This window comes from Cyprinodon variegatus, unplaced genomic scaffold (genome assembly GCF_000732505.1).
Source record: "Cyprinodon variegatus isolate N-32 unplaced genomic scaffold, C_variegatus-1.0 Scaffold93, whole genome shotgun sequence".
Classification (NCBI taxonomy): Eukaryota; Metazoa; Chordata; class Actinopteri; order Cyprinodontiformes; family Cyprinodontidae; genus Cyprinodon; species Cyprinodon variegatus.
Genome location: NW_015150546.1, coordinates 1,516,429 through 1,539,495, shown reverse-complemented (window position 1 = coordinate 1,539,495; position 23,067 = coordinate 1,516,429). Strand labels below are relative to the sequence as shown.

Genomic DNA, 23,067 nt, shown 5'->3' with positions numbered 1-23,067 from the left:
TAGCTGAACATAACAGTTCTACAGCTGATATTGGACCATATTCAGCTGTAAAACTTTACAGAAAAAGAAAACTGTAAACTACATCATCGCATTAGAAACAATATATGGCATTAACATGGGTACTGGCTGAGTATTAGGAGGATTGTTGGGTTTGAAGCTGAGGCACAGAAGCAATGGCAGATGGGGGATTCGTTTTTTCACGGCCTAGAAAGAGGTAGAAGGTTGGTATATATAATATCAGCACTTAATATAATTATTATTCAGTAGTATATCGATGTGGGCATGCTTTCTCATAGTGGGGATCCCTGATGTCTCTAATATGTTGGGTGATAGATGAAGACACACTAAAACATCACTATTTTTTTTCCTTTTATCCGCCAATAGGTGCATGCGATTGATTTGTGCATTCAGAAAACTGCCTTTAGATCAAGTGCACTGGTTCTCCGTTGTAAATGTTTTCTTTAATTCCTTAATAAATGTTTGTTTTTGTTTAAAATTGGACTTGTGCAACTTTTGTTATAACTGTGGCTGTGTCCGAATCTCCGCTCTAATCACTATATAGTGGTTACGCAATGTGCGATGAGCGTCCGAACGTCTAGTAGATGAAAAAGTAGTGGAGTTTAAATTTCCCACAATTCACCTTGAAACGCAGTGATCATCCATGGTCACTAGACGAGCTGATATATCCCAGAATGCTTTGCGTCATGCAAAAAGTAGTGATCATCTGTCCGAATGATCAGTTAACTGACTTCACTATAAAGTCCTATATAGTTGGTCTCTATATAGTGACTGGGGGATTTAGGGGTTAGTGCAGACTTGCAGACACAGCCCATGTCTTTTCTATCAAGAAGCAATACCCACCTAAAGAATCACTCCAAAAAAAGTTGGTAACATTTAGGGGGTCGGCCAAAGTGATGTCAAAATAACCGGCATCGGCCTTAAAATAAACAGAACCGTTGATCGGCAGTAATATATTGGAAAGCAACAAGTTATAACTCAGATTTAGACGAAAGAAAGGCAGACATATTAAAGAAGTAATGTTTAATTTATCTAAAGATCTGGGAAAGAGTGTGACGAGCACCAACTACCCTCGAGAGCTAGCATGTTCAACTCATCAAACGGCTAACAAGAAACTTACAAAGAGGAAAAAATAAATATATAAATAAAAAAAAAAGAGTCATCGGGCATATTTGGATGTAGGAAACAGGATTGTTTTCCTGCTGATCCATAGCCAACAATACAGAGCACCCTGAGGGACGACTTAGTCACTCTGTTGGTCTTTTCCCACCAAACTGGTTCCGGTACTAAACCAGTTGTCTTCTTTTGTTTACACTCATAACATCTGGCTTCAGATTGCCAATGCTGCTCAGTTAATAAACCCATGGCCCTAAAAACGTAGGTTGTGTTTTACATTAAAGTAAGAATGACAATGCAAAGCCAGAAACCAACACTTTTAGACAGATACTTATTTCAAACCATACCTTGCATCCATACCTCTCTGATATCCCTAAATAAAATCTAAATGAATTCAGAGGAATGGGGAGAATCAACCAACAGGCCCAAGGGTAACTTTTGAGGAGCTACGGCTGTAATAAGAAAGTAAATATGTGAAAAAATGAATAATTAGAATTCCTTCCCACTGTTTTCCACACAGCAAACAAGTGGAAGGTGATGCTTGGATCAGATCAGACCCAAACTGGACTTTTAGCCCTACATGGAAAACATACACACCATCCTGACACGGTAGTGGAAGCATCATGTTGTCAGATTACTAAACCCTACTGCTTAAAATAACCCATAATATGTGGAAAATCTTGGAAATAGCCACCCACCCTTTACTGGGTATGATTTAGTCATTCTGAAACCTCAGCATCATTTTTGTTTCTCTTTAAGATGACGATCTGCTTCGTGTTGATCCAAAGATTCAGATTTTAACATAAACGGGGAGAAATGTTTAGGAACTTAAAAAGCTGGTGAAATAAGTTGTGCTACATAAAGCAGCATTTTATACCCATTCAGCTTGTTTCAGAAGAACAGTTAAATGAAAGGGATGAAGCCAGCCCCTTTTAGCAAAGGGAAACTAGCAATAGAGGGATGCATTAAGATGAATCAGATTTGTCAGGAAATAATTCATAGGTTGAAGTTAAATCAGGAGTTTGGTTTCATTATTCTTTTTTTTTAAAGGACGTTATGGTGTAAAGGGTGTATAATAATGAATCCGTTACCATGGCGAGAAAGTCCCCATTAGGAGCATGTTTTCCATGCTGAGCAATCAGAGCAACATTAGCTACTTCCCATTAGGTCTGGTTCTGTAAGAGTGACTTATAGGCAGGCTTTTTTAATTTTATTTTTAAATGACCAAAGGTTGATTTGGTCTGTAACTCCATACTATATAATTCAAATTTGAAGATTATGACTTCTTATGAAGTCAAAATCTGTTAAATATAATCCCAAGTCTCACCCATCTTTTTAAATGTAATCATTTGTGTAGAGTCAGACTTCTAGACTTTGTGCTCCCTGCAGTAATTGAGAAGTGAGTACAAATCCAATGGTTTGCCTTATGAAAGGACAGGCGGGTATTTCATACAACTCTAAAGCTTTAACAGAAACATTCCTCTCATTCTCCCCTAACAATCCCCTCGAGGAGTTCTCACATTCATTGAAACCCTCGGTTGACTTTTGATTTGGCAGCTAGTGAGCACTTTGTCTTGCTCTTGCTGCTCCGTTAGCCCTCCCACTGCATTTCCTTAGTCACCTGACAGAGGCTTAGGGCAAGCAGGGGTGGTTACAAAGTGCAAGTTCAATGTACACAAAGCCACAGTGCAGCCATGACCCACTTAATATCTCCAGCCTGAGGCAGTACGCAGGAGCAAAACCTTCCCTCCGTCCACTCGTCTTTTCCATCTCCGGTCAGGGGAGAAGTTGTGGCCGAGCGTTTTTCTACGTGGCAGCAGTGGCTCTGTGAATTCTGCCACCCCATGTGTCTCAATTATCCTGTCAGGATGCAAAATTCCTCCAGCCATCTCAGGTGACACGTTCAGAAAAATACGAACGCTCTATGCACAATAGGTACGAAGTGGCTCGCACTGCGACCGCAGCAGCATGAATCACCATGAGAAGATCGTTTGGAATCTACCCTTGGGGTTTCCTCTCCTGCTACCTGGCATAAACTCAAGTGCTGAGGCATAGATATGGGAGCACCTTGGATTAAATAGCATTTGTCCTCATTATACGCCCACAAAAGAGAGGAAATGCCTCTCATACTCGTATGATTACACTAACTCTAGCTTGTCAATCTATTTGCTTTTACTGTGCATAGGAAGCTTGCTTATATGGGCATGAATCACTTATCAACTCATTTATGACTTTAGCAAGAAACTCTTGGTATAATATATGTAATAAAATTACTATAATAATAATAAAAAAACTTTAACATAACTTTGTCTCACTATAGGTAAAAAGAAGACATTTACACATATTGATGTGTGTTTAGGATTATTGTCCTAGTGTGTCTGTCGTCTCAACCATCTGAAAAAAATTGTTAAAAGGAAGCTAATCAGAATGTTGGAAACACTAACCAACACCTTTAAGCACATCCAATATTAGAATCAACCAACACAAACAATATTAACTTGGAAATGATGACAGGAAGTACAATTGGAGGAGTAAAATAAAAAAAAAAAAAAGTGAGGGTTCAGAAACCTATATATTGTGCCAACTGTCAAGCATGGTTATGTTAGCATCATGCTGAGGATCAGAGTGAGCTAAATGGTTAAAACTGGAACACTTTGGAGGGAGTTACAATGAGGGCTTATAACTTATAAGCAGCATCATACTATGTGCTTGTTTGATTTCAAATGTATTAGTGTCAGCATCATGCTGTGGGTCTACTTTGCTTTAAGTTGTGCTGCAAATTATTCAACATCACCGGACACTGATTACTATGCCAAATACAGACAAATTAAACTGGTCTTGAAGCCACTCTGTCAGGAATACTATCACCTCTAAAAGGAAGAGTATTCAAATATCTACTTAGAACTATACAAAAGCTTCTTGGGCGTAGCCAGAAAATTGTTATAAGGCTGGCCAGGCAATAAGCAACATATACTGAGGGGTGGCCAAAAGTGGATAGGCACCAGAACAGGAACAAATCCCCCGTCCATATTTCTAAATAAAGACAAACTATACTTTCCTATAGCCTTTGCTAACAAATAGAAGCATATAATTAAACATCCGTCCAGGTAAAAGGTATATTGGATTCTTTCAGGTTTGAGTTCTGCAGCGAACATCTTTTCCATCGTCAGTACTTATCTACTTTTATCAATGTCATTGTGCATGAAATTGATATTTATAGGTACAAATCCTACATAAATTGATAATTTAACAGGTTTTTATTAAAATAGTTATTTACAGTATCTATGATTTCACTGAAGACTCTTAGATGACTTGCAGAGTCACATCATTTTCTCTTTATGGCATTTAACACAAAATCTAGTTCTGAAAGAGCAGGAATTCTGTACTAATCATCTCTAATGTTTGAATACTGATGTGCATAATTAACCAAAGTGTTTTTGTTGTCAAGTAATTCTTAATATATATATAAAATCTAATTGTTTTGAATATTCTACTTGAGAGAAAAAATGGTAGGGGTGGCCACTGATTAGGGTAGACTTAAAACTTTCCTTTTTGATAAAGTTTATAGTTAGAGTGGATCAGGTTATCCTGAGCTATCTCTATAGTTATGCTGCTATAGGTTTAGACTGCTGGAGGACATAGGGACCCCTATTTCATAATTTCCCTTCTTTATATCTCTATTCTTCTAGTCTGCAGAATCTGTTCGTTTAATCTCTAACGTCATTCTCTCTCTGCCTTTTCTCATTGTAGTTTCACCTTATCTGTTCCTGTTTGGCTGTGAAACCATCCTGGAAAGAAATATCAGCTGTGCTGCTGCCATTAACACCTTTTTTATAGATGTTGGAGATCGGCCTGTTTTTCAAGTGTAGTCCTGTTTCTATGACTGTGTCTGACTGGATGTGCTCTCTTCATCCTCTTACATGGGAGCTGGCTAAGTGCTCGTCTGCCTGGCTGTGTGTTTCCTGGACGGGGCCGCCTTTTACAGCTGCTTTTTGTATCTCTGGTTCATGTCTCCTTGAACCCCAGTCGGCCTCGGCAGATGGCCGCTCACACTGAGCCTGGTTCTGCTGGAGGTTTCTTCCTGTTAAAAGGGAGTTTTTCCTCTCCACTGTCGCTACAAGCATGCTTAGTGTGAGGGATTGCATTCGAGTCAATTAGTCGATGCAATCAACTGGTTTTCTTTACATAGAAAACTTTGAATCAATTTGACTGTATGATCTGGTTGAACTGTAAACTGCCTTGAGATGACGTGTTGTAAATTGGTGCTATATAAATAAACTGAATTGAAAATTGAATTGATTGGCTAAGCGTGGTCATGGCCCCCCCTGGCCCCCCATCTAGCTCCGCCCCTGGTAGGGACTAGTTAACATGTCTGATCTTTGCATCTTAACGTATAGAAATCATCGTGTGTTCTAGAAAGATAACTTTGGGCTATAATTACCTGGATTAAAAGCTGGCCACTAATTTAACAGGAAGTGGGGTTTACAGTTCCTCATTATGTGCAGTTAAACACCCACACCTCCCTGCACCAACGGATCAACACAGCGTGCTGAATTACAGCGCAAGCAGGAAGTTCACAGAGGAGAATCGCACCTGCGGAGGTTCAGGCAGGCTGATTAGCAAAAAGAGGGCCCGAATAGGAGGAGGGGGGGCTCCGGTGTTCCCAACTGTTGCATCTGAACCCAGAAGTAGGTCAACGTCGATGCAGGAAACACACACCAGCGCGGCCAAAACAAAGCCAGTTTCCTCCAGTGATCAGCGGAGATACGTGGCTCAGCCTCTCTATTTCCACGGTGAAAAGTGAAGACGTAACACCGAAGTCTGTCGACACGCAGCTAGTCTCCTCAAAAAATACTTTAATTGCAATTTATAATCAACTCAACTTACTCCGTTTCACTCACTAGTTTCGCAATATTGTAAACCGTGAGAACTCACCAGCTGTTTCCACTGCAACAGGAGACTATGTTGACATGAAGGCAAGTTGGTGTTTCGCCGCTTTATGTATTCCGTTTATCACAGGGACTTTGCGCGCAGAGAGGGGGCAAAAAAACCGCTGCTTGGTCTTGTTCTATGAAACTTTGCAGGCTACTTCTTCTCTTGCGATCTCATCTGAAGTTGTTGGCGGAGGTAGGCGCCATGTTTTTGTGTCTGAGCTGATAGTTTTGTAGGAGATGGTTCGTCCTTAACGCCTCTCTCTCTCTTTGAGTGTGGAACCGCCCAGAGAAGAGGAGCGGCCACAGCTTGTCCCCGCTTTAACTGACACGGGCTGGCTGCCAACTTTCGAAAAGTTAGCCTTTGAAAGACCGACTGCTTCCGGGAGTTATTTTCAAAATAAAACTCAATATTCATTACACTTCAAATTAAAGGTACTTACCAGCTAGAGGGAGGGGGGGTTAAGTCATTGAACAAATTATGGAAATACAGAACATAAGCTATACTGCGTTTCGTTTTGAAAAATAATTTTAAAATGTTTTTTTATGCCTTTGTAGTGAATCACAATCAGAAAACGCTTGTATTGCCAGCTAGTATATTTTAATGTTTTGGTGATGATGTATGGAGGACCTATGAAAATATACCATTTAAATCTAACAGTTAGGAATACAATTTAAAAAGTGTTTAATCAGCCATTTTTTTTAATCAAATTAAATAAAAATTTAATTATCATTAGGATTTTTAAAGTGTATTTATTAATCCATTATTAAATAATGCAATTTAAACATGTGTTTTTAAATCCTATATCTAAACAGGGGAGTGGTGGCCTAGTGGTTAGGAGCTTGGAGTCCTGAGGTTGTGAGTTCGAAAACCCCTAACACAGACTGCCACTGTGGGTCTCTGAGCAAGACCCTTAACCCCCGATTGCACCCCACGATGGCAGCCCACTGCTCCCCAAGGGGATGGGTTAAATGCAGAGGTAAAATCCTCCAATGTTAGATCAATTATGTTAAATTATTAAGATTTAAAAAACTCAATTCATAAATTTGATTATGAATACCTTTCTAAATCACAGTAATATATTTTTTTGTTTTACACTCTCATTTACCTTTTTCTGGGAACCTTCTGGTTCCTCAGCATACTCCAAACCAGTTAAACTAATCAGAGACGGTCCTCAGATTTAAAAATACATTCTCAAATTGCAGTATTATTAACCCATATAAACCCATCAGGGGCCATGGTAATTGCAAGGACACTATCAGTATTCAGAGTTAACCAAGAGTAGTAAAGTTACAAATGAGAGGATCCTGAAAAAGAAAAGTAATCCCAGTTAATGTAAGTTTTGATATTTGTAGTCGCTAATGTTGATAAACTAAGTTCTTCTGGAAAAAGCCTTATGGTCAGAGGAATTAAAGCCTGGGCTATTCTAAGTAATCAGTGTGAGGCTTTTAAAACTAAAACATTGAACTGTCAAGTAAGGTAGTAGCACTATCATGCTGTGGGAGCATTTTGCCACAAGTGGTGCTGATGCAATTAATGAAATTTATGGAAATGAACAGTAAAATCAGACTTCAACACAATTGTTTAAAAAAACAATTTCAACTGATAGCATCGACTAGGAATTTAACTTAAATCTTTAATATTTTTGATATTTTCAGAAACCAAAGTATACAATACATGACAGTATATGTCCTTGTAACATAAATTAAAAGAAAGAAAAAACTGAAAAAGGTATTTGCAGAAGCAATAAGCTTATAATGCCCAGCCTTTAATCGTTGTTTTTTTTTAAATCTGCCCTCTCAGCAGGGAAACCAAACATTTTTATATCAGGCCACTTGAGCGTTAGTCTTCAGAAGGGCCAATTTAAACGGTATAAATCAAACTTTTGGTTTTATTTCATTTACCACTACAGCAATCTTTTTAGCCATTTTATCCACTTTGTCAAGATTAAAAGCACATTTTGTAAAATGCTTTAGATAAATTGTGGTGGCAGGCTGGATTCAGTTGGACACGCATAGAGCAACCTGTAAAGGTCACTTGACCAAAGAGGAGTTCCTGAAAATTATTTTATTTTGGGAAATGTGATTTACATTCATTACAATCACCAAATTAGAAAGTCAAGGTTTATTTAGGTTTCACTTCTCAAATTTTAAACCTCAACAAGGATCCATAAGGTTGTGCTTGAAAGTTGACATGCCCTCCCATTAGAATAAAGAGCAAATTCAAAGTTTTAATTCAAATAAAACTCAAAAAAAGTGATAACACTGTTGCTCAAAATTATAGTTTAATATATTTATGTTATGAGTTCCATTTTTCATTTCACTACTTTTGTCAAATTCGATTTTACTGTGCACCTTTAAGTTTCAAGCATAACTATAGATGTGCTAACTGCATTGATCAATTTACCAGATAATCCATTTACTACTGCAGACCCAGGGCCTCCTGTATAGCAAGTTAAACGCGTAACATTTAGTTCTAATTAAGAAAAAAAAATCTTAAAGTTAAACCAATATCAAATTGGTTAATAAAAAAAAGAAGTCTACCAACTTCCGGCTTTCTGTCCAGTTTAGTGTGAACTTGACACTTAAATACTGCAGCTTGTTCCTGCAGCTTTTGACACCCCCTAGTTTAAGAGGATGGAACTGCAAGGAATAAATGTCTGTCAACCCTCCTGACTTTGCATTCTTGTAATAAATATCAAAAAGTGTTAATCATTGATTCTAAGCTTTCAGGGGAAGAACATCTCAGTCTTGTTTAGTAGATATTTAAGATACCTAAACATAAATGACTAGCATTTGCTCCTTTATACTTATGTGATTGCTAGCTTCCAATTTTTTTTCACCCCCGGTGCACTTGGAAGTTATTTTTCATAACAGAGTGGTGAGATGTAAACAACATTTTACTTTGCAAAGTTTTCTTTATTCAAGTTATTCTCTGATCTACACAGGGTCAGACAAGACAGAAGTTATAAACTGTGACAATCTTAGTGGTTCAGTTCAGGGATCATTTTCTTCAATCCAATTAGAGCTAATCCAGAGTGCAACAGATGTGATTTATTTATTTACAGCTATATACACAAATGTTATCCATTTAGAGCACAATTGGAATCAAGAGTCCATCACCAACAATTTAAAAAGAGAAAGGAGCTGCCTTTAATGCTGCTAACACTTCATGTCATCAATAGGGGAGAAGGTGATCAGTGTGGGCAGGCTGTACTCCTTCTTTTGAGGAGAATCCAGTGAATCCAGATCCAATGAAAACACCTTGTTGGTATCGTCTTCTGATGCTGTGGGTTCAGTCAGCCAGGTTTTGTCTTTAGCAGAGATCCTGTGATCTGAAAGAAGACCCCCAGGGGAGCCTTCAATCAGGGAGACCGCGTTCCTCTCTGGATGAGTTGAAGGGGTTGGGGTCTGCTTTAAATCAGTCTTTAAGGAGGGGATGAGTAGCTCCTCTTCCTCACTCGTCATATCCACCGCTTCATCCTCCAGGTACAAACTATCACAGCTCGGCATTTCAGGCAGAGTTTCGTGTTCGAGGCTGAACTGTACGGCGCTGCTGCCAGTTCCGCTGGGGGTGTCATGAGCCTCTGTGTAGAAAGTTTCCCATAAAAGAGAAGATTTGGGGACGAGTCCCTGTTGACAGGCGGAGGAGGCTTCCTGATCTCCAAGAGTGGGGGGAGAGGTCTGGTTTTCAGCCAGGGAGGGGCTCAGATTTAGCACCCTACTCACAGGACTGAGTCGCCCAGATATGCTGTCGTTGGACTCACTTTGCAGGGAGTGTCTTTTCGCTTCATCCTCATCAACAGCTTTTCTCCAGGAGCTTTTTACATCCATTACTTTAAAAAAGTAGAAAAAGGAATATTTAATATTTTAAGAGATCAATAGGTTGCATTATAGTGTGCAGATGTAATGCTGCAATTATGGTCATCCTGGACTTGTCTTGTTTGTCAATTTTACTGCATGTTCTTAGTGTTTTTGCAAATGTTATGGCTTATATAAGAAAACAAAAATCAATGCATCTCATTAACAAAAGTAAGAGGTCTTAAAATCTAGAAACTGCATTTGTATTCAGACCCATTGCTTTGCAAAGTTGGGGTCCTTAATCAACCAGCATAGGGTCTTGGGATCCACATTTGTTAGAGTTAAAATAACCTAAAGTGTACACAAAAAAAACGATAAGACCAGTCATTAATTGATTTTGTAGAGATGTTTGTTTACCCAGCTAATGGTTTGGGTCATCAGTCAACTCTGATACCAAATTTTGGGTCAGAAGCTGAAGAGTTTTGGAACCTCTACTATAAACAAACACCTGCAAATAAAGACTGGAGCTTCAAAGCTTCCAGAAACATCTGATAAGCCAACACGTTCATGTGTAGGTCATTTAATCGCAGCTGCACTCTAAAGTTTAAGGCTACGTTCACACTGTAGGCCTTGATGCTCAATTCCGATTTATTTATTTTTTTGAAATCGGATTTATTTGCGTTACCGTTCAAATTTCCATCTTTTAAAGATGGTTAAACATCAATACTGCTCTCCGCATCATCTTTCGCCATGTTTGTTGTTTTTTTTGTTGCTTCTTCATAGCAAGACCCAGAATAGTGACCTTTGTCTGGTATTGTGTTCAGGCCGGATGAATGCGACCTGGCCATTCAGACAGATCGCATTTGAAAAGATCAGATTCGTATCGGATTCAGGACCAAATAGCCAAGTGGCTGTGAACGTAGCCCAAGTGTCTAAGGCTACGTTCACACTGCAGGCCTTGATGCTCAATTCAGATTTTTGTTGCGTTGCTATTCACATTTCCAAATATATGCGACTTGTACGTGATCTCCTGTGTGAGCTGCATTCATACAAATTAAGTGTCCAGCATGGGCAGTAGAGGACGCAATGATGTCACAAGCAGGCATGCTCTGTGTTTATGGAAGTAAACATGGATGGTAGTGCTGGAGAGCATCTAGCAATCTTACCCAACCTTAAAAACATGGTTAAACAAAAAAATCGGATTTGGGTCACTTCACTCTGCGGTGTGAGCGTAGCCCAAGTCTAAAAGATCAAGCATCAAAACTAAGGAGGACCCCATTACTTTAACGAAACATAGCTTAGAGCATCTTTTTAGTAGTGAGAAATCAAACGTTCGATTTAAACACTTTTGATGTTCAGAAATATAAAGAATTTAGGTCAACATAGACCTATAACCCAATTGGTAACCTCTTCCTGAACTTGAGCTATTTTTACAATGAGCTAAAACCTCAGCCTCTTTCTACCAGTTGGGGGGTGGTTAAACAAAACCCAAAGACCTGCAGTTTTTTTTGCAAAACACTTTTGTGAAGCATTGATTCAAGAGGCTGAATACAAATGCATACCAAACTTGTAGAATTTTTTTAAACTCATACATTAATTGCCTTAGTCTCAAAAATCATTCAATAAATTTCAGCCAAAGAGACGTGAAACGGTCTGCAAATCTTTCCAACTCACTTAAGCTCTTAGGTGTTCGAGGCAGCTGCTTTCTAGTAGAAAATGGATCCATCTGAAGGGTGCTTAGAAGATCCTCTAAATCGGAACCTTTCCCTTGGCCATCAAACGGACTGGTTGTCGTTACGGCATCTGCAAACTAATAAAAAATTCTTACATGCATGTTTAAACCCTCTTTGTAAAATGCATTTCTAAGAAGAGGCTTTCAAAGTACCTGATCAGCGAGGTTTTCATATTCCAAGTCTAAAATCTCAGAGTGAGTCTTCACCGGAGCAGTCTTGTGATGGGTCGTCTTGTCAACACTGGGCGGCTGCAAATAAACACAGATGCAATAAAGACCAATAGATCCACTGGAACCCTGGTTAACGCAGTACTCACCTGAAGCGGTGCTACAGCTGCAGCCTTTCCATGAGGGGATGGCGGCGTGTCGAAGAGCCAATCCAGGGATGAATTTGCTCGCGATGCTTCAGAAACAACGGTGCGTTCAGATGGCTCAGGCACTGTAGGAAAACTGAAATATGTGAAATAATAAGCATTTTATGCTCTGCATTTTAGCTGAATTTTTTATTTATTTTTTTTAATACATCGAGTTTGCAGCTGGAAGATGACAAAATTAATGCAACATTTCTGTGATGCAGGTACATAGGATCTTAAATTTCTCCTGTACGGATCCACAAAAAAAAAAAAAATCTGATTAGTAGAGAGATTCTTAAAATTATTTTTTTTTTAAAAGCACCGGTTTTAAAACGGATGCCTTTCCCCTCCAAAATAATAATCTGATATTTTATACAATACAAAGCAGCATTTTAAGGCAAATGAAGACTGCTAAGATCCATGCATCAAAAACTATTCACTTTAAAGGAATTTAAAGAAACACGCAATGACTTAGTATGATAGGTAGGCCTTCATCGATTAAACTATATATATTTTTATCATCATATCAACTCTGAAATGCCGCAGTTAAACTCTGATCAAAGTGTCTGCTCCGTATCTGTCCGTGGCGATTTCTCTCAATTCGCCGCGGTCATCAGAAAGCAGGGATGCTCTTGGGAGGACCAGTGACGGACAGACCACTGCTTAGGACTGCCCAGGTATCTGCCTCCCGCCAGGGTGAGCTTTAAGCTTCCCTCTGTAGCTGCTCCGTGATTACCTTCTGATATCCAGACTTGTGTGGACACTTTCTGTTGGTTTCACCTCTGTAGGCTTGTCATCTAAAAGTTAAAAATGTCACATTTTATTAGATGGTTTAAATTTGGCAAAAAAAAAAAAAGTTTTGCGTACCAAGAAGTTTAGCAGGAAACTGAGCAAAGATGCTGCGCCTGTAAGTAGCTTCAGGAGCCGGTTCAAAAGACAACGGAGCCATTGGTGAGAGGAAACCAAGAGCCTAAAAGAATAAGATACAGGGTCAGTTTAGTCTGGTTAAATACTTGTTTAATCCTGTTAAACACTAAAGGGGAAACTCACAGGATCCTCATTCAGGAAAGAAACAAGTGGCTTTTCTTTCAGTGTGTGCATCCACTTCTGCTCCCAGCTGGCCTGAAGCTCTCTGATGGCACTCTTCACTTCAGGAATTTCCTCCTTGGAAAGTTTCTGCCTGAAGGAGAGACATTAAGCTCCGAAAGTCAAAGTCATTCAGAAAAAAAATTTAATATGTGGACAAACATGTACATTTAGGACATGCAACACAGTTGGAGTGCATAGAGTGAGCAGAGCCTATGTTCTAACTCAGTGTTTCCCAACCGGGGGTACGTGTACCCCTAGTGGTCTGCAAGTGCATTGCAAGGGGAACATTAAAATATTTTATTTCTTAGATAGTAAAATAAAATGGGGATAGATCTGTTTTTCTTTGTGAAAACCCAATTAAGTCAGTTTAACTATAATTTCTCTTCTCTATCTTGTTACCAATTCACCAAGTTTTAATGTGATAATAGTGAAATTACTCAAAGAAGCTCCAGTTTTACAAAGACCGGTTTATAATATGATTTTATTTTGCATTTATTTCAATTCCTCACAAACTTTCAGGCAAAATACTTGTTTTTTTATTTGAGATGGAAAGCATATAATAAAAATTAAAACATTAAGATTGATAGGAAATTAACCTGCTCGATAGCAAAAATAAAAACATAGGATTAAATAAAAAAAATAAAAATAAAAAAACAACTCTTCTGTATCTCTCCATTCTGCTTCTTACAGAGATCAGTCTCAAAATAGTCTTTATTTCAGTTATTGTACATTCCACTTTTGAACAATCAATGCCTTTGACTGAGAGGGGAACTCATGGTATGACAAAATGTCCCAAAAGGGAACACAAATCAAAAAAGGTTGGAAATCACTGGTCTACCTGATTAAGCGGAGGTCCTGCAGCACTCGGCACATCTGTTGGCACTTCTCCTGAAGGTGCTGAGCACCAGGCTGGGACTTGACAGAGGGAGAGATCCGAAAGCATTCCTCTTTGAGGGCCTGCAGAGCATGATTCAACAGCTCCATGACACACAGCAGGTTCAGCTGGCCCGCCTCGTACAGGTTTCCTGAGTTTAACTGGAGAATGAAATGGTCACAGTCAAACAGATATGCAACCTTGCACTGCAAGCTGGATTCTCACAAGATCTGAGTTTCCAGTCTAACAACAAATCCATCTTGAAATACTCCTAGCTTATTTTGCTAGTTGTGAAAACACTCAAGAAGCTGCAGACGAATCGCACTACTACGATTGGATATGGAAGGCGGGTACTAGCTGCCATGTAACCCAATCAGCTCGATGTATTGTACTAAACGTCCCTCCTTTTCACAGATTGACTGAACAGCAGCCATCCCAGATTGAAAACATAGAACTCAACTTAGTTCTACACATATCGATCTGGATACTGCCAGGTTAACAGATATGGGAGCACCCATAGAACATGACCAAGCCTAACCGGGACCTTTGGCCATTTTAACCCTACTTTACATGGAAAATTTTTAAAAACCCCTTTTAAGTGCATTAAAAACTTTTTTCCCAAAAACAGTTTAACATGTGCAGTTAAAACCTAGAGGCATTTAAAAAAAAAAAAAAAAGGATTAGCAAAACTGCTGATTTTCTAAATACTAAACAGATTCCCCCCCTTAATTTATTAGTTTACAGACACTTCTTCAGAGTTTGTTAGAGTACAAATTAGACCTTGTGAAAATTTTTCAGCTAGCAATGCATATGGCTGTACATTGTATGCCCTTTACAAAAAAACACAACAAACCCACAAATTGCACATGTTTTCCCCCTGGAAACTTTGCTCTAATGTTCAAAGTTCCACAAGCAGCAGATGCTGGGGTTTGGGTTTGTTCTCACCCGATGTGGAAGATGTTCAATTCTCTCCAGTAGACAAGGAGGAAGTTTGAGGACTCGATCCGTTCCGTCCAGGACGTACTGGTCTACGTCGCCTTTTAAAACACTTTCTATCACAGTCAGGTCCTCCTTGATATTAGACAGCATTCCTTCAATGACCGACCACAAAGCACGAACCTTACCAGAGAGAGAGAAAACAACAGCGTCTTTCATACAGTCCAAAGACATTTTAACCGTATGCTGAAAGTACAATTAGATAAATATAAATACTAGATGAAAAAGATAATTCTCCAAATTTTACATTGATTTTGACTTATTCCTGAAACAATTTATTGGAAAACTGGCCTCCATCGCTGCACTGCAACATGTGGTAACGGAACGACTTGATTTAAAAAAAAAGGCAGCATTTGCAGCAACATGCTTCAGTATTGTAGAACATAACGCACCTTTCTTGTCTTCTCAGACAGAGATTCTGCATCCTGAGGAGTTTGAGAAATGTGACACCTGAAAGTAAAGAATGCTGAACATTAGCAAGTAAAATTAAAATCCATCTAAAAACACAAAAAAACAAGTTAATCATACTTTAGGAGCTGATCGTACTTGGCACCCTCTGCTTTGAGGTCTCTCATGGACTTGACCAGAGACCTAAATGAAAAGAAAGAAATAAAACAAATACAATCAAATGTAAAAGATTTAAATGCAAATATAATAATAAAATAAATAGCAGAAGCAAATATAAAGCTAAAGAATAAAAGGTTTCCTGTTGGTTGCAAAGATTCCTCTTCCGTTCTCCTGATGGTGGGTCTAATGTGTGCTGTAAAGGTGCAGCTGGGTGGTGGTCGGTGACTGAAAGCCCTTTCAGCTGCTACACAGTTTCCTGGCTGACTAATTTAATCATAGGGAACAGGTGAGGCAGGAGACTTCAGGCTACATTCACCCGACAGCCTAAAGTAACCCAGATCTGATCTGGGTTACTTTAGGCTGTCGTTACCACTTTTTCCAATACTGAGACTTTTTTTTAACTATGGGTTTTTAGTAGATCTACCAGATTTGATTGCAATATTTAGATTGTGCAATTTTGTAAATGAGGCTGAGTAATCGCAGCTATCAAAAAAAAAAAAAAGTTCCATTCAGCGATTGGTTAACTCCACAGACTAAGAAATGACATCATCTAAAATTCCCTTTATGGCACCAAGTGCTGGCGTAATTCGCTCTGAGATTCACACTGAAGATTTAATCCACCACTTAGGTAAAAGTGTGAGTAAAACACTCGATAATTAACTTTTTGTCCAGCTTTTAACTTATTGGCTCAATCCACTGATGATAAATATGGCCACTAATCTTTTCAAATGTAACCACAGTCTGTACGGCCAGGTCACATTCATCCGACCTGTTTGTCATTAATACTCAACAAAGAACACTATTCTGCGTACTGCTCATCCTACTGGGCATGTGGAACACCTAACCCCGAATCCAACGTCCTCGGTAACCGCCCCGCCCCGTTCCAGAACACCTGCGCAAATTTCAGCCTACAGCCTCCACGGTTCCTCCAGTCTTGCTCCGGACTAGGAGCAAAAAATTAATGCTTAATTTAATATGACATAATTAAAACTCACCATCAACATCAATCACACACGTTTCTGCCCAAACATTTTTTCTTTTCCCTGTGGGTTTTTATTAGGATCATACAAAATTGATTTGTTCTCTAATTGCAAACTCAGCATCTCTTCATCAATGCCTGTGATAAGAAGTTTGTTATGAATTTGTGAAAGGCGCTCTTGAAAGTTGTTGGGACTGGATTTGATCAAACTTTTAAGCCTCTAAGTATTAAATACATATTTTGGTAAAGATGAGAAATCTGCTTCCTGTTATGTTGAAATACCAATAGTTTGCATCAAATAATTTAATTAAACAGTCTCATACATACACACACACACACACACACTGTACCAGGGACTGCACCTTACCTGCACTACCTCAGCCTGGAATATACTATTGCTGCTGTTTTATTGCTTTTATTGTAATGTCTATACTTTATATTTATCTTATCACTGTTACCTGTCATGTCGCGCACTTTATGTCAGTCTGTAAATGTCAGTCTTGTATATTTCTAGAGAGAAAACGTAATTTCATTTCCCTTGTATGTCTTGTACATATGAAGAAAGTGACAATAAAAGCTGACTTGACTTGACTTGTCTTCATTTTTGGGGAATATATAAAAATTATGCTCTAATTTGTAGTTACCGATCTGTCGTTACCATATTTTTCTTTGACAAACTGGATCTTCTCTATGTTCTTTTTCCTTTTTCCTGATTCCAATTGCGGATCTTGACCTTGCCGGAGCGGAGCAAAAATAGCTCGGCTCCATATTTTGATGGTGAAGGACGGAGAAGACGTAAGTGGAAGGGGGCCTGCAGAGGAGTAGCGGTGGATGTGAAACAGTTCATATTGATTAACATGGCTGTGCAAGTGCTCCGCAGGGCCTATGTGAGCAGGTTGGAGCGCAGGATGTGGAATCTGAGGGTTAGTTGTATGAATGCAGTACAAATAGGAGTTCAAATATAAGTCGTTTATATTTGAAAATGTGAACGACCACACAATCAACCGGATTTAAATTTAACACGTAGGCCTGCATTGTTTATGCAGCCAAAAAGTAAATCTAGGTGAATTTTGGCCCCATCCATGATATCTAATTAATCATAAATACAAAATGTATTTTGTCGTTTCAGCAGCCCGTGTTTTGGGAGAGAAAACAGCTGCTTCATGTTTCAGTGTGCATATCTGAGCTACATCTCCCCCCTTCGCCACCAATGACGTTATCTACATCACCAACCATTTTCACATGCCCACTGGATTTGTCAGCGCTTTGGGTGCAATTCTGCAATTGTCCGAAAACATCTTCAATCAAACTATAACACTCTGTATTCGTCTTTGTGTGGAAAGGGCCTTATAGCAAAAACAAAAGAACACAAGAAAAAAACACAAGAACAGCCGACTTCACACGTCGAAGACCTACTGAGCTCGTCTCTGGTACTCGTGGAGAAAACGATCCTGATCCACCGCAGCCTTCAAAAACCTGGAACGGACGAAGTTTAGCCTTCCCACTGCTATGTCCAAGGTGGAGGCAGGCATGGCTGCAGCTTCAGGAACCCAACTCTTATCTGTCAACAAGACAGGAAGTCACTCTAGAATACAGCTCTGCTACAGATGTGATGTGATGAACTGTAAACCTGTAGGATTTATTGTCTCAGGACATATTAGCACTGATACAGAGTTCTCCGGAGGCCCTACCTGTGGTGAAAGTTTTCATGTCCTGCAGCATCACATGGCACGCTAACTGAAGCATCAAGTTGATGAACTTGGGACCACCAGGGGATAGAAACAATGACATCACCACTTTAGATCCTGAGTTGGCGGTTTCATCCTGCAGGAAATCACACAGAGCATGGTGTGAAACATGTATGCAATGAAATCAGAATACATTTCCATCCCTACAGAACAGAGTTCAGCCTGATGTAGAGTGAAATCTGAATATCACAGACATGATTTATGAGTTTTGATTAGATATACCCAGCTAGGCCTTCTGAGAACTTCTCATTGGTCTATACCAGTGTTTCCTATCCTGGTCTTCCGGTGCCATTGTTCTGCATGCTTTAGAGGCAGTTCGGCTCCATCACACAAGATTAAAGTGATTACAATACTTCCTCAGCAGCCATTCAGCCATTCCTTCATGTGTAACGTTTAACTATCAGCAGGGAAACTAAAACATGCAAGACAGTGGTACATTTCATTTTCACACCGATGTCTGAATTTCCAACCACCCAGCAGGGAATATTAAATGGAAAGGCCCACAGAGTTGGAATTAGTGGGGATAATGTCACGGAAACATTACAATACTTCCATTCCCCATTCCCCAGTAGTAAACCTTTCTTACTTTGACTTATTTTAACAGTTCAATTGTATTTAAAACATTAAAACCCTTTGAAATATCATGAAACAGTAAGATTAAATGTTCCCAATTTTAAATTCGACTTTTTTTTAAACCAGGGCTGAATGCTTCAACAGGGAGATTCTGCTGAATGCTTCATAAATAATTCCCTTAATTGAAATGCTTGATTATATTAGGGAAAAAAAGAAAAATATTTTTTTCTTGAAAAGAAAGAAAAAGAGTTGGGTCATCATTAGAGATTTGATCAATTCAGGATTTTTCTTTTAACGCTGAGGCAGAATATTTTGGTATTGGTCTAAACTAGAGGTTCAAAGAGCAATTTTGCAATTAGTCTGTCTGTTTAGAGATACAAATATTGAAATTTTGTTGACTGATTATGACCTCTTAATAGAACACAACCCATTATTCATATTTGTTAAATACCTGCAATAGGAAATATGTTTCCATTATAAACAGCCATCAGTTTATTTTTATTTCTAGCTTTAAAATAAGGAAAGCATAACACCTTTTTTGAAGCAAAGATTTTCCTCCACAGGGTTTTATTTGATGTAAAAAACAAACAAAAACATAATTTCCAAGATAACAAGAGAAGTAGATGTAAAAACATATTTTTTTTTGTATTTTAATGCTATTATCTTGTAAGAATTTAATCAAATATATTTCTTTAAGCCAAATAAAGCTTCTCAGACTGCTCTACATTGCTCAACTACAATAACTGTCTCTTTATATCATTTTAGGCCACTATTAAGAGCCGCAGGTTGCAGACCCCTGATCTAATCCGTCCCTGATATAATTTTTTTTTTTTAGGCTGGTTTTGCTTTTTTCTTCTCCCATATCAAGAATAAAAATGACACGATGATAACCAAAGTAATACAAGCCTTAATGTTAACAAAAAAGCAGTTAAAACATAATTCATGTGCTCTCCTGAAAACGAAAAACTACAGATCCTACCATGATTTCCCGCAGCCAGGTACAGGTAACCTTGCGAAACTCAGCATCTGCTTTGTGATCCAAAACAGGCCAGCAGTGCCTAAAGCAAAATATTATTATTATGTTTGTTCACATAACATTTAATGAAGGAATATTAATAACCGACCGCATGATCTGACATTACCTGTATGCTTCATGAAAGCGAGAGGGATTCAGTTTCTCCAACAGGAAATGGGTGACCAAGTAGAAGGCATCTTTGTTTGGTTTGTCAAACATATTCCTGATCAGGAAAAAAAGATCATAATAAACACAACCAGACCCATCAGCATCATATTCATTACTTTAATAAAAGGTTTTCATTCTGTTTTTTAGGTAATTATTCCAAACTAAGCCTAGTCTGAAAGCCAAAGTAACAAGACATGTTAAGCCTGGACTGATTTGATGACTGTTTACTTTATAAAATTGATTCATTTTCTTTGGTATTTTAGATAATCTTAAACAGTAAACACTTACTTTTAGGAGAAGCACAGATTAGATTTTAGGCAGGTCTCTACTTAGGTTTGCCAGCACATAAAACAAAACATCAATATTTTCCCCTCTTTTCCCAAATCTCAAAAGCCCTTCAAATGTCTTTTGGCCATGAAACTATTTCTGTCCAACTGATTTCATTTTGCATGAGATTATGTCCTCAAAAAAGTATTATGTCCTCATATTAAAGCAAATTTCTATCTAGACTTAGATTTATTTAGTCATTGTGTATACACAAGTGTAAACAAAAAGAAATTTTAAGAAATTAAAACAGCTCTAGACAATTCTTTAAAGTGCAGCATTGAAAACAGCAATAAAAACATTAAAAAAAATTGTAATCTAAACATATGACTGTATATTTACAGTTCGAACATAATTTGTACAAATAAAATAACCCATTTTACTCAACATTCAGCAGTGGGGAAGACACTTATGGAATCTAATTTGCTCTACACCTAAAAAGTAGGGCTGCAACCATTCTTCCGACATGTAAACAAAATGATATGGTGATAATTATCCTAATGTTAAGAATAAATCTGTCCTGGATTATAAAAGTAGTATAAAAACAAAGACTTATATGCAGATGCTAACCCAATCTGGTGAAAATTTAAAAGCATCTATGTAGACTTAATATAAGTCTTTTCCAAAAAGCAGTCCATCTTTAATCCAAGTAGACTGTTGATTTGTAAATAAAAGGAAAAGTAGCTCTTTATTAGATCATCTGAATATAAAGTAAACACACCTCATGCAGAAATCCAGGAGATTGTAATCGTAAAGATTTATTTAGGCCAAAACATTAATAAAGGTAATAAACGGAGATGTTTTAAGAGTTTAGGTTGTGCTAAATCATCAACAATAAACTTACGGTCCAAGGCAGAGGTATTTGGTGTTGGCTTTGCCTGCCAGTGATCCAGCCGCAGATTCAGGTTGGAAGCCCAGACCCAGGAGGGCAAACCACAGATTCTGTCCGATTTTCTTCTGAAGCAGGTTCTGATTCGCCATTACTAAAAACCACAAGAATCCCAGCTTTGTCTTCCAGCACTAGCTAGCCGGAGTTAGCTGCCCTGCTAGCTAGCTCTAACTTCAACCTTTACTCCCACAGTAGCTCCTGGAAGGGTGGTTAAAAACATGTATCAATAACATCAGAATGAAAATAAAAGGCAGAAACACCATCGATTATTATCCTGTAAGGTCATAGCTACTTAAAAACATCTAAAGGCTAATTGGTTTCAATATCTCTCGGACAGTAACAGGAAAATGAGATCAGCAAGAACAACAACCGCCAATTTTTCCAAAAACAACCCGGATGTTGTTTATAATCACTTCCGGTGGTGACTGTTTCCAAAATAAAAGCATAAAGGTATCCTCGGCATATATCAATAAGTCGAATTTGTACGAGTGGCAACTAAAAAAAAAATAAAATCATGATTTATTCAGTATTAAAACTAAATCCGAGCGTGCCCTTTATGTCCATTATTTCATAACTTTAGAAGTAGATATTTAGGAAACCTAGGATATTGTAGCCATCTATTAAAAAAACCTTGAAATGTGTTTTTCTTGTACCACATCCAAACAGGGTTGTAAGGAAAGTATGAAAAACGAATATTAGAGATTTACATTAGTTACAAAAAAAAACCCCTCACAAGACAGCATTTCTTTTGTAAGTTCCTTATTGTTTCCTCTTGTAATGAGGGCAGGTATGTGTGTTTTTCTGTCTCACCTGTTCCTTTATAAAACACAAAAAAAGTTCATATGTATTCATCAAACTCCCTAAAGCTATTTTAGCTATAGGCCAATAGATTGTACTCAAACTGTGGGATTAACTAGGCCTGAAGCTTGGTTAGAATCCATTGACACAAGGATATTCTTGCCCTCTATCGTCCATTTCCCTTTAGACAGGGGGCCTTCTCTTCATTTGGTTTCAGTTTCAGATCATTTCCAACAAATGATCAAAACTTGTCCCCAACAATGCCAACATCTTGTATATGTATGTATATAGGACCAACTCTGCCATATTTAAAAATAAATACAGAAATAAATAAATGCTCAATAAATAAATAAGCATACAATTAATTGCCACCAAAAATACAATAAACAAAAAAATGTAAGTAGAAATTAAATTATACAGTGAGACATAAATGTATATAACTATTTTAATTAGCTTCTTTATTTGCCTTTGTAATATTTACCTTATTTTTTTTGTCCTTTATAATCTTCAACTTTATTTTTTAATTACTTATATTTTTAAGTATTTATGTGCATGTTATAATATTATTGTCTGTTTTGTTCTTCCTTTGTATTTTTTTACCCTAGTTATTTCTTTGCCGCTATTTATTTCTGCCTGGCCTTTTTACATTTCTGCCTGCTTTTTGCTTAACACTGATTAAATCTCATGCTTTACTCAAAACCACCCGTTTCATGTAATGGTGAGGTGTTTGGCTCCAAGCTTCAGATTTCTGCAGACTGAATGTATTCTAGCTTTTTGTAATAGATTCTTTTTTTTGTAGATTTTAGTAGTGAGGCTTTCTTTCAAGTCTACGAAGAGGCGCCAAAAATGCCAGCATGTCATTTTTTGGACTCTCATCTCAAACTTGGAGGTGTTGATTTAAACTCCCAGTTCCTCGGTTTGGATTTTATCTCAGATTTAGTTTAAAGACGTACAAGTAAGGTTGGATGAGATCTTCAAGAAAAAAGGGATTCCTTTTACAGCAGCATTTAGAAATGTTCTCCTAGCTCTGTGGCATACTGATTACAACTAAAAATCTCGTATGTCATAAATGGGACTCTTATCCAGAACAGATTCC

At 38.1% G+C, this 23,067-nt stretch overlaps 2 protein-coding genes across 3 annotated transcripts in view; both read right to left on the bottom strand.

Annotated features, from left to right (window-relative positions):
- dennd4c (DENN/MADD domain containing 4C) overlaps positions 1-6,360 on the bottom strand; it is a 58,029-nt gene extending 51,669 nt beyond the window's left edge. For both annotated transcript variants that reach the window (XM_015373847.1, XM_015373849.1), the window contains exon 1: positions 6,070-6,360. The gene's annotated coding sequence lies outside the window, so the exon portion shown is untranslated. The remainder of the gene's footprint in view (positions 1-6,069) is intronic.
- Positions 6,361-8,964: 2,604 nt separating this feature from the next.
- On the bottom strand, positions 8,965-21,539 carry haus6 (HAUS augmin like complex subunit 6). Its single transcript, XM_015373807.1, has 16 exons — positions 21,129-21,539; positions 19,920-20,015; positions 19,757-19,835; positions 18,148-18,280; positions 17,873-18,017; positions 15,439-15,501; positions 15,303-15,360; positions 14,860-15,033; positions 13,879-14,075; positions 13,002-13,131; positions 12,819-12,921; positions 12,688-12,748; positions 11,916-12,048; positions 11,752-11,847; positions 11,541-11,676; positions 8,965-9,901 (listed from the first exon to the last, which is right to left on the bottom strand). Exons 1-16 carry the CDS (start codon positions 21,263-21,265, stop codon positions 9,228-9,230), a joined length of 2,415 nt encoding a protein of 804 aa, XP_015229293.1. The 5' UTR covers positions 21,266-21,539; the 3' UTR covers positions 8,965-9,227.
- Between the last annotated feature and the right edge of the window lie 1,528 nt (positions 21,540-23,067).

Excerpts from the sequence above, each read along its gene's own strand:
- haus6 (XM_015373807.1), bottom strand. The coding sequence starts at position 21,265 with ATGGCGAATCAGAACCTGCTTCAGAAGAAAATCGGACAGAATCTGTGG. Across the intron at positions 18,281-19,756 it reads CCTGGCTGCGGGAAATCATG|GATGAAACCGCCAACTCAGG; the intron begins GTAGGATCTGTA and ends GATTTCCTGCAG. Across the intron at positions 14,076-14,859 it reads TTGAACATCTTCCACATCGG|TTAAACTCAGGAAACCTGTA; the intron begins GTGAGAACAAAC and ends TTCATTCTCCAG.